This window comes from Chlorocebus sabaeus, chromosome 7 (genome assembly GCF_047675955.1).
Source record: "Chlorocebus sabaeus isolate Y175 chromosome 7, mChlSab1.0.hap1, whole genome shotgun sequence".
In the NCBI taxonomy this organism is placed as follows: domain Eukaryota; kingdom Metazoa; phylum Chordata; class Mammalia; order Primates; family Cercopithecidae; genus Chlorocebus; species Chlorocebus sabaeus.
Window position 1 is genome coordinate 124,940,385 of NC_132910.1, and position 14,598 is coordinate 124,954,982.

Consider the following 14,598-nt stretch of genomic DNA (forward strand, 5'->3'; position numbering starts at 1 on the left):
CATTATATGTGATAATTTAAACTTTTTTTTATTCTTTAACTGTTGGTGTTCCTTTTGGAAAATTACTGTGTGTATGTTTAAAATAATTGTAGGAGGATCTTCTCAGCCCAAAAGCTTCTTAAGCTGATGAGCAACTTCAGCAAAGTCTCGAGATACAAAATCAATGTGCAAAAATTGCTAGCATTCTTATATACCAACAACAGTCAAGCTGAGAACCAAATCACAAGCAAACTCCCATTCAAAATTGCCACAAAAAGAATAAAATACCTAGGAATCTAGCTAACAAGGGAGGCGAAAGATCTTTACAAGAAAAACTACAAACCATTGCTCAGAGAAATCAGAGATGACACAAACAAATGGAAAAACATTCCATGCTCATGGTTGGGAAGAATCAATATTGTTAAAATGACCATACTGCCCAAAGCAATTTATAGGTTCAATGCTGCTCCCCTTAAACTACCGTTGACATTCTTCAGAGAACTACAGAAAACTACTTTAAAATTTATATGAAACCAAAAAAGACCCAAATAGCAAAGGCAATCCTAAGGAGAAAGAACAAAGGTGGAGGGATCATGCTACCCAACTTCAAACTATATTACAGGGCTACAGTAACCAAAACCTCATGGTACTAGTACCAGAACAGACACATAGACAAATGGAAGAGAATAGAGAACCCAGAAATAAGACCACACATCTGCAACTATCTGATCTTAAACAAACCTGATGAAGCAATGGTGAAAGGATTCCCTAGTCAGTAAATGGTGCTGTGATAACTGGGTGGCCATATGCAGAAGATTGAAACTAGACCCTTTCCTTACACCATATACAAAAATCAACTCAAGATGAATTAAAGACTTAAATGTAAAACCCAAAACTATAAACCCTGGAAGACAACCCAGGCAATACCATTTAGGACATAGGCGTGGGCAATGATTTCATGACGAAGATGCCAAAGGCAATTCCAACAAAAGCAAAAATTGCCAAATGGGATCTAATTGAACTAAAGAGCTTCTACACTGCAAAAGAAACTATCAGCAAAGTAAACAGACACCCTCCAGAGTGGGAGAAAATTTTTGCAAACTTATATCTGACAAAGGCCTAATATCTGGCATATATAAAGAACTTAAATTTACAAGAAAAAACAATCTAATTAAAAAGTGGACAAAGGATATGAACATCTACTTTTCAAAAGAAGGCATACATACAGCCAATAGTCATATGAAAAAAAAAACAACATCATGGATTATTAGAAAAATGCAAATCATAACCACAATGAGATACTATCTCATGCTTCTCCGAATGACTTTTATTAAAAAGTCAAAAAATAACAGATGCTGATGAGGTTGTGGAAAAGAAGGGAATGCTTATACACTGTTGGTGGGAGTGTAAGTTAGTTCAACCACTGTGGAAGGCAATGTGGCGATTCCTCAAAGACCTAAAGACAGAAATACCATTTGACCCAACAGTCCCATTACTTGGTATATACTTAAGGGAATATGTATTGTTCTGTTGTAAAGACACATGCATGCATATGTTCATTGCAGCACTATTCACAATAGGAAAGACGTGGAACCAACCTAAATGCCCACCAATCATAGAGCAGATAAAGAAGATGTGATACATATACACTATGGAATACTCTGTAGCCATAAAAAATAATGGGATCATGTCCTTTGCAGGGATATGGATGGAGCTGGAGGCCCTTATCCTTAGCATACTAATGCAGAAACAGAAAACCAAATACCACTTGCTCTCACTTGTAAGTGGGAGCTAAATGATGAGAATGCATGGACACATAGAGGGAAACAACACACATTGGAGCCTTTCAGAGGGTGGAGGGTAGGAGGAGGTTCAGGAAAAATAACCAGAGGGTACTAGGCTTAATACCTGGGTGATGAAATAATCTGCACATCAAACCCCCATGACACATTTACTTGTGTAACAAACCTGCACATGTACCCCTGAACTTAAAAACGAATAATTGTGGGAGGAAAACATTGAAGTGTTTCTTACATATTTTTCTCTATGCAGAAGAAAGCTGTGGTGATTCGTCACTTGTATAATGAAGATAATGTAGAAATTTCTGAGGATACATTAAGTCCAATAACAGATGTTAATGAAGCAGTTGATGTATCTGACTTAAATGCTACTGAAATAAAGATGCCTGAAGTAAAGGTTCCTGAAATCAAGGCTGAGCAACAGGTAACAATTTTGGACTTTTAAAATAGATGCCAGTATTTTTTACTTAAATATATGTAATTATTTCAGCCTCTAAACTTTGGAATATGTCTAGCCTTTTGAATTATTGATCATGACATTTCACCTATGTTACAATTACTTAAGTATCAATAAGTCTTACTAAAATAATTCAACAAATATTTGCTGCGTATGTGTAGGGTGCTGGGCTAAGTATTGGGATAATGCAAAGTAGAATGAGATATGGTACTTGGCTTTAAGAACTTACAGTTTAGTGAGACATAGAGATACACTACTTTGCATAGTGAAGGTTCTCTACCACCTATTTTCTTTATTGGTGAATGAAAAAGATTGGCACTTTATTGTGTATTCATTTTCCTTTCTGGCTCCTTGTTGTTATTTTCTGTCTCTCTTAAAAAACCATTTCTAGATTTAATCTTGGGAGGGTGTATGTGTCCAGGAATTTATCCATTTCTTCTAGATTTTCTAGTTTATTTGCATAGAGGTGTTTATAGTATTCTCTGATGGTAGTTTGTATTTCTGTGGGATCAGTGGTGGTACTCCCTTTATCATTTTTTATTGCATCTATTTGATTCTTCTCTCTTTTCTTCTTTATTAGTCTTGCTCACTAACAAGACTAGTATCAATTTTGTTGATCTTTTCAAAAAACCAGCTCCTGGATTCATTGATTTTTTGAAGGTTTTTTTGTGTCTCTATCTCCTTCAGTTCTGCTCTGATCTTAATTATTTCTTGCCTTCTGCTAGCTTTCGAATGTGTTTGCTCTTGCTTCTCTAGTTCTTTTAATTGTGATGTTAAGGTGTCAATTTTAGATCTTTCCCACTTTCTCTTGTGGTCATTTAGTGCTATAAATTTCCCTCTACACACTGCTTTAAATGTGTCCCAGAGTTTCTGGTATGATGTGTCTTTGTTCTCATTGGTTTCAAAGAACATTTTTTTTTTTTTTTTTTTTTTTTTTTGAGACGGAGTCTTGCTCTGTGCCCCAGGCTGGAGTGCAGTGGCGCGATCTCGGCTCACTGCAAGCTCCGCCCCCCCGGGTTCACGCCATTCTCCTGCCTCAGCCTCCCGAGTAACTGGGACTACAGGCGCCCGCCACCTCGCCCGGCTAATTTTCTTGTATTTTGAGTAGAGACGGGGTTTCGCCGTGTTAGCCAGGATGGTCTCGATCTCCTGACCTCGTGATCCGCCCGTCTCGGCCTCCCAAAGTGCTGGGATTACAGGCTTGAGGCACTGCGCCCGGCCTAGAACATCTTTATTTCTGCCTTCATTTCGTTATGTACCCAGTAGTCATGCAGGAGCAGGTTTTTCAGTTACCATGTAGTTGAGTGGTTTTGAGTGAGTTTCTTAATCCTGAGTTCTAGTTTGATTGCACTGTGGTCTGAGAGACAGTTTGTTATAATTTCTGTTCTTTTACGTTTGCTGAGGAGTGCTTTACTTCCAATTATGTGGTCAGTTTTGGAATAAGTGTGATGTGGTGCTGAGAAGAATGTATATTCTGTTGATTTGGGGTGGAGAGTTCTGTAGGTTTCTATCAGTTCTGCTTGATGCAGAGTTGATTTCAATTCCTGGATATCCTTGTTAACTTTCTGTGTCGTTGATCTGTCCAATGTTGACAGTGGGTTGTTAAAGTCTCCCATTATTATTGTGTGGGAGTCTGAGTCTCTTTGTAGGTCTCTGACGACTTTATGAATCTGGGTGCTCCTGTATTAGGTGCATATATATTTAGGATAGTTAGCTCTTCTTGTTGAATTGATTCCTTTACCATTATGTAATGGCCTTCTTTGTCTCTTTTAATCTTTGTTGGTTTAAGGTCTGTTTTATCAGAGACTAGGATTGCAACCCCTGCTTTTTGTTTTCCATTTGCTTGGTAGATCTTCCTCCATCCTTTATTTTGAGCCTATGTGTGTCTCTGTGTGTGAGATGGGTCTCCTGAATACAGCAAACTGATGGGTCTTGACTCTTTATCCAATTTGCCAGTCTGTGTCTTTTAATTGGAGCATTTAGCCTATTTACATTTAAGGTTAATATTGTTGTGTGTGAATTTGATCCTGTCATTATGATGTTAGCTGGTTATTTTGCTCATTAGTTGATGCAGTTTCTTCCTGGCATCGAGGGTCTTTACAATTTGGCATGTTTTTGCAGTGGCTGCTACCAGTTGTTCCTTTCCATGTTTGGTGCTTCCTTCAGGAGCTCTTTTAAGGCAGGCCAGGTGGTGACAAAATCTCTCAGCATTTGCTTGTCTGTAAAGGATTTTATTTCTCCTTCACTTATGAAGGTTAGTTTAGCTGGATATGAAATTCAGGGTTGAAAATTCTTTTCTTTAAGAATGTTGAATATTAGCCTCCACTCTCTCCTGGCTTGTAGAGTTTCTGCCGAGATATCCGCTGTTAGTCTGATGGGTTTCCCTTTGTGGGTTACCTGACCTTTCTCTCTGGCTGCCCTTAAGATTTTTTCCATCATTTCAACTTTGGTGAATCTGGCAATTATGTGTCTTGGAGTTACTCTTCTCAAGGAGTATCTTTGTGGTGTTCTCTGTATTTCCTGAATTTGAATGTTGGCCTGCCTTGCTAGATTGGGCAAGTTCTCCTGGATGATATCCTGAAGAGTGTTTTCCAACTTGATTCCATTCTCCCCGTCACTTTTCAGGTACACCAATCAGACCTAGATTTGGTCTTTTCACATAGTCCCATATTTTTTGGAGGCTTTGTTCGTTTCTTTTTACTCTTTTTTCTCTAAACTTCTCTTCTCACTTCATTTCATTCATTTGCTCTTCAACCACTGATACCCTTTCTTACAGTTGATCAAATCAGCTATTGAATCTTGTGCATGTGTCATGTAGTTCTCCTGCTGTGGTTTTCAGCTCCATCAGGTCATTTAAGGACTTCTCTACAGTGGTTATTCTAGTTAGCCATTTGTCAAATCTTTTTTCAAGGTTTTTAGCTTCTTTGCAATGGGTTTGAACATCTGCCTTTAGCTCTGAGAAGTCTCATCATGTGAAGCCGCCTTCTCTCAACTTGTCAAAGTCATTCTCCATCCAGCTTTGTTCCATTGCTGGCGAGGAGCTGCGTTCCTTTGGAGGCGAACAGGTGCTCTGATTTTTAGAATTTTCAGCTTTTCTCCTCTGATTTCTCCCTGGTCTTTGTGGTTTTATCTACCTTTGGTCTTTGATGATGGTGACGTACAGATGGGGTTTTGGTCTGGATGTCCTTTCTATTAGTTAGTTTTCCTTCTAACAGTCAGGACCCTCAGCTGCAGGTCTGTCAGAGTTTGCTGGGAGTCTACTCTAGACCCTGTTTGCCTGGGTATCAGCAGCGGAGGCTGCAGAACAACGAATATTGCAGAACAGCAAATGTTGCTGCCTGATCGTTCCTCTGGAAGCTTCGTCTCAGATCCCTGAATTGACCAATAACAGGCTCTGAAATTGAGGCAATAATTAATAGCCTACCAACTAAAAAAAGTCCAGGACCAGACGGATTCACAGCCGACTTCTACCAGAGGTACCAAGAGGAGCTGGTACCATTCCTTCTGAAACTATTCCAATCAATAGAAAAAGAGGGAATCCTCCCAAACTCATTTTATGAGGCCAGCATCATCCTGATGCCAAAACCTGGCAGAGACACAACAAAAAAAGAGAATTTTAGACCAATGTCCCTGATGAACATTGATGCAAAAATCCTCGATAAAATACTGGCAAACCGAATACAGCAGCCCATCAAAAAGCTTATATCCACCATGATCAAGTGGGCTTCATCCCTGGGATGCAAGGCTGGTTCCACATATGCAAATCAATAAGCATAATCCATCCTATAAACAGAACCAAAGACAAAAACCACATGATTATCTCAATAGATACAGAAAAAGCCTTCAACAAAATTCAACAACCCTTCATGCTAAAAGCTCTCAATAAATTTGGTATTGATGGGACATATCTCAAAATAATAAGAGCTATTTATGACAAACCCACAGCCAATATACTGAATGGGCAAAAACTGGAACCATTCCCTTTGAAAACTGGCACAAGACAGGGATGCCCTCTCTCACCACTCCTAGTCAACATACTGTTGGAAGTTCTGGCCAGGGCAATCATACAGGAGAAAGAAATAAAGGGTATTCAGTTAGGAAAAGAGGAATTCAAATTGTCCCTGTTTGCAGATGACATGATTGTATATTTAGAAAACCCCATCGTCTCAGCCCAAAATCTCCTTAAGCTGATAAGCAACTTCAGCAAAGTCTCAGGATACAAAATCAATGTACAAAAATCACAAGCATTCCTATACACCAATAACAGAAAAACAGAGAGCCAAATCATGAATGAACTCCCATTCACAATTGCTTCAAAGAGAATAAAATACCTAGGAATCCAACTTACAAAGGATGTGAAGGACCTCTTCAAGGAGAACTACAAACCACTGCTCAATGAAATGAAAGAGGACACAAACAAATGGAAGAACATTCCATGCTCGAGGATAGGAAGAATCAATATTGTGAAAATGGCCATACTGCCCAAGGTAGTTTATAGATTCAATGCCATCCCCATCAAGCTACCAATGACTTTCTTTACCAAATTGGAAAAAACTAAAGTTCATATGGAACCAAAAGAGAGCCCGCATTGCCAAGACAGTCCTAAGCCAAAAGAAAGCTGGAGGCATCATATCATGCTAGCTGACTTCAAACTATACTACAAGGCTACAGTAACCAAAACAGCATGGTACTGGTACCAAAACAGAGATATAGACCAATGGAACAGAACAGAGCTCTCAGAAATAATACCACACATCTACAACCATCTGATCTTTGAGAAACCTGACAAAAATAAGAAATGGGGAAAGGATTCCCTATTTAATAAATGGTGCTGGGAAAACTGGCTAGCCATATGTAGAAAGCCGAAACTGAATCCCTTCCTTATACTTTATAAAAAATTAATTCAAGATGGATTAGAGACTTACATGTTAGATCTAAAACTATAAAAACCCTAGAAGAAAACCTAGGCAATACCATTTAGGACATAGGCATGGGCAAGGACTTCATGACTAAAGAGCTTCTGCATAGCAAAAGAAACTACCATCAGAGTGAACAGGCAACCTACAGAGTGGGAGAAAAGTTTTGCAATCTACCTATCTGACAAAGGGCTAATATCCATAATCTACAAAGAACTTAAATTTACAAGAAAAAAATCAAACAACCCCATCAGAAAGTGGGCAAAGGATATGAACAGACACTTCTCTAAAAAACACATTTATGCAGCTAACAGACACATGAAAAAATGCTCATCATCACTGGCCATCAGAGAAATGCAAATCAAAACCACAATGAGATACCATCACACCAGTTAGAATGGCAATCATTGAAAAGTCAAGAAACAACAGGTGCTGGAGAGGATGTGGAGAAATAGGAACTCTTTTACACTGTTGGTGTGACTGTAAACTAGTTCAACCATTGTGAAAGACAGTGTGGCGATTCCTTAAGGATCTAGTACTAGAAATACCATTTGACCCAGCCATGCCATTACTGGGTAAATACCCAAAGGTATCATGCTACTATAAAGACGCATGCTCACATATGTTTATTTTGGCACTATTCACAATAGCAAAGACTTGGAACCAACCCAAATGTCCATCAATGATAGCCTGGATTAAGAAAATGTGGCACATATACACCATGGAATACTATACAGCCATAAAAAAGATGAGCTCGTGTCCTTCATAGGGACATGTATGAAGCTGGAAATCATCATTCTCAGCAAACTATCAGGACAAAAACCGAACACCGCATGTTCTCACTCATAGGTGGGAATTGAACAATGAGAACACTTGGACACAGGAAGGGGAACATCACACACCGGGGCCTGTCATGGGGTGGGAGTAGCGGGAATGGATAGCACTAGGAGATATACTTAATGTAAATGAGGAGTTAATGAGTGCAGCACACCAACATGGCACATGGATACATATGTAACAAACCTTCACATTGTGCACAGGTACCCTGGAACTTAAATTGCAATAATAATAATAATAATTTCTATTACTCTTAATTGCCACAGACACCAATATGTCTGATGTCTATTGTTTCTGCTAAAACTTCTTTTTCTATGTTTCTATGTCTTGTGACTTCTATATATCTCAGTATATCAATATACAGTTGGCACTTACAAAAACTACCAGAAGGCCATTGGACGTACTCCCTGTTACATGGCAAATCGAATAATCTCAGTGCACTAAGTGTTGTTTTTAGTCATTTCCTCTTAGCTTTGTGCTAGGTGTTGTTTCAAGAAGCTAGTTAATAATAGTTTTATTTTACTAGTTGGTATTAAAAGAATCATGCAAATTAACTCATCAGAAGAATCATATGAAGTAGATACTTCTTTTATCTCTCTCTCTCTTTTTTAATGAGGAAATGGAGGCATCAAGATCATAAGTCTCAGAACTAGTTTAAATGGCCAAGTAGTCTCCCTCCAGAGATAAACCTTTTAACTCTCAAGCAGGACCGTCTCTCCTAACTATTGAGATAACACTGTGGAAGTGGGAAACATCAATTTTAAAGAAATTTTAGTTTGATTTTATTTTTAATCTCTCTAATCTTTTTAGGATATAAATGTTAATCCTGAGATTACTGCACTACAGACTATGCTTGCTGAATGCCAAGAAAAGCTTAAGGAGCTGACTTTGATAGAGAAAAGGTTAGACTGTTTAGAACAAAAAATGAAAGGAAATGTGATGGTAGATGAAAACACCTGGACTAATCTGCTCAGTCGTGTCACTCTTCTTGAAACAGAAATGCTTTTGTCTAAAAAGGTATTTTCTTCTTTTAACATTTATAAAATATCTCAGATATAACAAAGTAATTTTTTGATTGTTGTATGTGTATTTTTTTGGAAATGCTAAATATGAGAATATTTGAATAATGAGAAAATGTCTAGTTAGAATGAAGTCCTGTTTAAATATAGCCTGAATGGTGTTGTGGCTGTTGTTTCTCTTCATTGAATAAGATGATCTGAAAAACTTGTAAGTTGAACTTTTACACATGTTAATGATGCTTGAAGAACTTAAAATGAGGTAAGAATATGATAGATATTATGAAAAGCTTAGAATTATTTTGTATCTTTTAATAGTACAAATGACCTATTTTCGTAGGGTGGAAAAGATACAGAAGATATTGATAACTCTTCCTGTCTTTTTTTCACTCATTTACTTCAATCATTGTGAATTTCATAGAATAGTTACCAAATTTATCATTGCCTTATCAAATCTGAGAAATTTGTTTCTTTTACTCAGGATTTCAATTTCTGGTCTGTCTTTCCTTCCTAAAAAGTGAAGTTGATAGATTCAAGATGCTTGCTATCTGCTTCCATATTTAAAACATTTCTTACATGTAGGAATATATAGTATATGCATTGCTTTAATAAAAAATTAAAAATATTTAAACATTTATCATGCTACCTTTATATTTTATGCTCAGTAGTAAGAATATAAAATGAGAGGGTTTTTCTTTTTATTTCATTCTAAATATTTAACTGTGTTATTCCAGAATGATGAATATGTAGAGTTTAATGAAATTAATGAAGACTGCGCTTCTTGCAACAACATGGACCTTCTGAATCCTCGTAAGTTTGTAAACATTATGAGAATTGGTATGATGAGTTTTCAGAAAAATGATTGTTATAGGTATTTGGTAATTTTAATATTTTTTTTTTAATTTATTTATTATTATTATACTTTAAGTTGTAGGGTACATGTGCACAACGTGCAGGTTTTTTACATATGTATACTTGTGCCATGTTGGTGTGCTGCACCCATCAACTCGTCATTTACATCAGGTATAACTCCCAATGCAATCCCTCCCCCCTCCCCCCTCCCCATGATAGGCCCCGGTGTGTGATGTTCCCCTTCCCGAGTCCAAGTGATCTCATTGTTCAGTTCCCACCTATGAGTGAGAACATGCGGTGTTTGGTTTTCTGTTCTTGTGATAGTTTGCTAAGAATGATGGTTTCCAGCTGCATCCATGTCCTTACAAAGGACACAAACTCATCCTTTTTTATGGCTGCATAGTATTCCATGGTGTATATGTGCCACATTTTCTTAATCCAATCTGTCACTGATGGACATTTGGGTTGATTCCAAGTCTTTGCTATTGTGAATAGTGCTGCAATAAACATACGTGTGCATGTGTCTTTATAGCAGCATAATTTATAATCCTTTGGGTATATACCCAGTAATGGGATGGCTGGGTCATATGGTACATCTAGTTCTAGATCCTTGAGGAATCGCCATACTGTTTTCCATAATGGTTGAACTAGTTTACAATCCCACCAACAGTGTAAAAGTGTTCCTATTTCTCCACATCCTCTCCAGCACCTGTTGTTTCCTGACTTTTGAATGATTGCCATTCTAACTGGTGTGAGATGGTATCTCATTGTGGTTTTGATTTGCATTTCTCTGATGGCCAGTGATGATGAGCATTTTTTCATGTGTCTGTTGGCTGTATGAATGTCTTCTTTTGAGAAATGTCTGTTCATATCCTTTGCCCACTTTTTGATGGGGTTGTTTGTTTTTTTCTTGTAAATTTGTTTGAGTTCTTTGTAGGTTCTGGATATTAGCCCTTTGTCAGATGAGTAGATTGCAAAAATTTTCTCCCATTCTGTAGGTTGCCTGTTCACTCTGATGGTAGTTTCTTTTGCTGTGCAGAAGCTCTTTAGTTTAATGAGATCCCATTTGTCAATTTTGGCTTTTGCTGCCATTGCTTTTGGTGTTTTAGACATGAAGTCTTTGCCCATGCCTATGTCCTGAATGGTACTACCTAGGTTTTCCTCTAGGATTTTTATGGTATTAGGTCTAACATTTAAGTCTCTAATCCATCTTGAATTAATTTTTGTATAAGGAGTAAGGAAAGGATCCAGTTTCAGCTTTCTACTTATGGCTAGCCAATTTTCCCAGCACCATTTATTAAATAGGGAATCCTTTCCCCATTTCTTGTTTCTCTCAGGTTTGCCAAAGATCAGATGGCTGTAGATGTGTGGTATTATTTCTGAGGACTCTGTTCTGTTCCATTGGTCTATATCTCTGTTTTGGTACCAGTACCATGCTGTTTTGGTTACTGTAGCCTTGTAGTATAGTTTGAAGTCAGGTAGCGTGATGCCTCCAGCTTTGTTCTTTTGACTTAGGATTGTCTTGGAGATGCGGGCTCTTTTTTGGTTCCATATGAACTTTAAAGCAGTTTTTTCCAATTCTGTGAAGAAGCTCATTGGTAGCTTGATGGGGATGGCATTGAATCTATAAATTACCTTGGGCAGTATGGCCATTTTCACGATATTGATTCTTCCTATCCATGAGCATGGTATGTTCTTCCATTTGTTTGTGTCCTCTTTTATTTCACTGAGCAGTGGTTTGTAGTTCTCCTTGAAGAGGTCCTTTACATCCCTTGTAAGTTGGATTCCTAGGTATTTTATTCTCTTTGAAGCAATTGTGAATGGAAGTTCATTCCTGATTTGGCTCTCTGTTTGTCTGTTACTGGTGTATAAGAATGCTTGTGATTTTTGCACATTAATTTTGTATCCTGAGACTTTGCTGAAGTTGCTTATCAGCTTAAGGAGATTTTGGGCTGAGACGATGGGGTTTTCTAAATATACAATCATGTCATCTGCAAACAAGGACAATTTGACTTCTTCTTTTCCTAACTGAATCCCCTTGATTTCTTTCTCTTGCCTGATTGCCCTAGCCAGAACTTCCAACACTATGTTGAATAGGAGTGGTGAGAGAGGGCATCCCTGTCTTGTGCCAGTTTTCAAAGGGAATTTTTCCAGTTTTTGCCCATTCAGTATGATATTGGCTGTGGGTTTGTCATAAATAGCTCTTATTATTTTGAGGTGCGTTCCATCAATACCTAGTTTATTGAGAGTTTTTAGCATGAAGGGCTGTTGAATTTTGTCAAAAGCCTTTTCTGCATCTATTGAGATAATGATGTGGTTCTTGTCTTTGGTTCTGTTTATATGCTGGATTATGTTTATTGATTTGCGAATGTTGAACCAGCCTTGCATCCCAGGGATGAAGCCCACTTGATCATGGTGGATAAGCTTTTTGATGTGTTGCTGAATCCGGTTTGCCAGTATTTTATTGAGGATTTTTGCATCGATGTTCATCAGGGATATTGGTCTAAAATTCTCTATTTTTGTTGTGTCTCTGCCAGGCTTTGGTATCAGGATAATGTTGGCCTCATAAAATGAGTTAGGGAGGATTCCCTCTTTTTCTATTGATTGGAATAGTTTCAGAAGGAATGGTACCAATCCTCCTTGTACCTCTGGTAGAATTCAGCTGTGAATCCATCTGGTCCTGGACTTTTTTTGGTTGGTAGGCTATTAATTATTGCCTCAATTTCAGAGCCTGCTATTGGTCTATTCAGGGATTCAACTTCTTCCTGGTTTAGTCTTGGAAGAGTGTAAGTGTCCAGGAAATTATCCATTTCTTCTAGATTTTCCAGTTTATTTGCATAGAGGTGTTTATAGTATTCTCTGATGATAGTTTGTATTTCTGTGGGGTTGGTGGTGATATCCCCTTTATCATTTTTAATTGTGTCGATTTGATTCTTCTCTCTTTTCTTTTTTTTTTTTTTTTTTTTGGAGACGGAGTCTTGCTCTGTCGCCCGGGCTGGAGTGCAGTGGCCGGATCTCAGCTCACTGCAAGCTCCGCCTCCCGGGTTTACGCCATTCTCCTGCCTCAGCCTCCCGAGTAGCTGGGACTACAGGCGCCCGCCACTTCGCCCGGCTAGTTTTTTGTGTTTTTAGTAGAGACGGGGTTTCACCGTGTTAGCCAGGATGGTCTCGATCTCCTGACCTCGTGATCCGCCCATCTCGGCCTCCCAAAGTGCTGGGATTACAGGCTTGAGCCACCGCGCCCGGCCTCTCTCTTTTCTTCTTTATTAGTCTTGCTAGTGGTCTGTCAATTTTGTTGATCTTTTCAAAAAACCAACTCCTGGATTCATTGATTTTTTGGAGGGTTTTTTGTGTCTCTATCTCCTTCAGTTCTGCTCTGATCTTAGTTATTTCTTGCCTTCTGCTAGCTTTCGAATGTGTTTGCTCTTGCTTCTCTAGTTCTTTTAATTGCGATGTTAGAGTGTCAATTTTAGATCTTTCCTGCTTTCTCTTGTGGGCATTTAGTGCTATAAATTTCCCTCTACACACTGCTTTAAATGTGTCCCAGAGATTCTAGTATGTTGTATCTTTGTTCTCATTGGTTTCAAAGAACATCTTTATTTCTGCCTTCATTTCGTTATGTACCCAGTAGTCATTCAGGAGCAGGTTGTTCAGTTTCCATGTAGTTGAGCGGTTTTGATTGAATTTCTTAGTCCTGAGTTCTAGTTTGATTGCACTGTGGTCTGAGAGACAGTTTGTTATAATTTCTGTTCTTGTACATTTGCTGAGGAGTGCTTTACTTCCAATTACGTGGTCAATTTTGGAGTAAGTACGATGTGGTGCTGAGAAGAATGTATATTCTGTTGATTTGGGGTGGAGAGTTCTATAGATGTCTATTAGGTCTGCTTGCTGCAGAGATGAGTTCAATTCCTGGATATCCTTGTTAACTTTCTGTCTCGTTGATCTGTCTAATGTTGACAGTGGAGTGTTGAAGTCTCCCATTATTATTGTATGGGAGTCTAAGTCTCTTTGTAAGTCTCTAAGGACTTGCTTTATGAATCTGGGTGCTCCTGTTTTGGGTGCATATATATTTAGGATAGTTAGCTCTTCCTGTTGAATAGATCCCTTTACCATTATGTAATGGCCTTCTTTGTCTCTTTTGATCTTTGATGGTTTAAAGTCTGTTTTATCAGAGACTAGTATTGCAACCCCCGCTTTTTTTTGTTCTCCATTTGCTTGGTAAGTCTTCCTCCATCCCTTTATTTTGAGCCTATGTATGTCTCTGCGTGTGAGATGGGTCTCCTGAATACAGCAGACTGATGGGTCTTGACTCTTTATCCAGTTTGCCAGTCTGTGTCTTTTAATTGGAGCATTTAGTCCATTTACATTTAAGGTTAAGATTGTTATGTGTGAACTTGATCCTGCCATTATGATATTAACTGGTTATTTTGCTCGTTAGTTGATGCAGTTTCTTCCTAGCCTCAATGGTCTTTACATTTTGGCATGTTTTTGCAATGGCTGGTACCGGTTGTTCCTTTCCATGTTTGGTGCTTCCTTCAGGGTCTCTTGTAAGGCAGGCCTAGTGGTGACAAAATCTCTAAGCATTTGCTTATCTGTAAAGGATTTTATTTCTCCTTCACTTATGAAACTTAGTTTGGCTGGATATAAAATTCTGGGTTTAAAATTCTTTTCTTTAAGAATGTTGAATATTGGCCCCCACTCTCTTCTGGCTTGAAGAGTTTCTGCCGAGAGATCTGCTGTTA

The 14,598-nt window shown here is 38.3% G+C and overlaps 1 protein-coding gene across 8 annotated transcripts in view; it reads left to right on the plus strand.

Annotated features, from left to right (window-relative positions):
• CEP44 (centrosomal protein 44) overlaps nt 1-14,598 on the plus strand; it is a 47,945-nt gene that overhangs the window by 21,257 nt on the left and 12,090 nt on the right. For all 8 annotated transcript variants that reach the window (XM_073017729.1, XM_073017726.1, XM_073017724.1 and 5 more), the window contains 3 exons: nt 2,032-2,202; nt 8,799-9,005; nt 9,739-9,814. In XM_073017729.1, the coding sequence (XP_072873830.1) occupies nt 2,032-2,202; nt 8,799-9,005; nt 9,739-9,814 (454 nt within the window). The remainder of the gene's footprint in view (nt 1-2,031; nt 2,203-8,798; nt 9,006-9,738; nt 9,815-14,598) is intronic.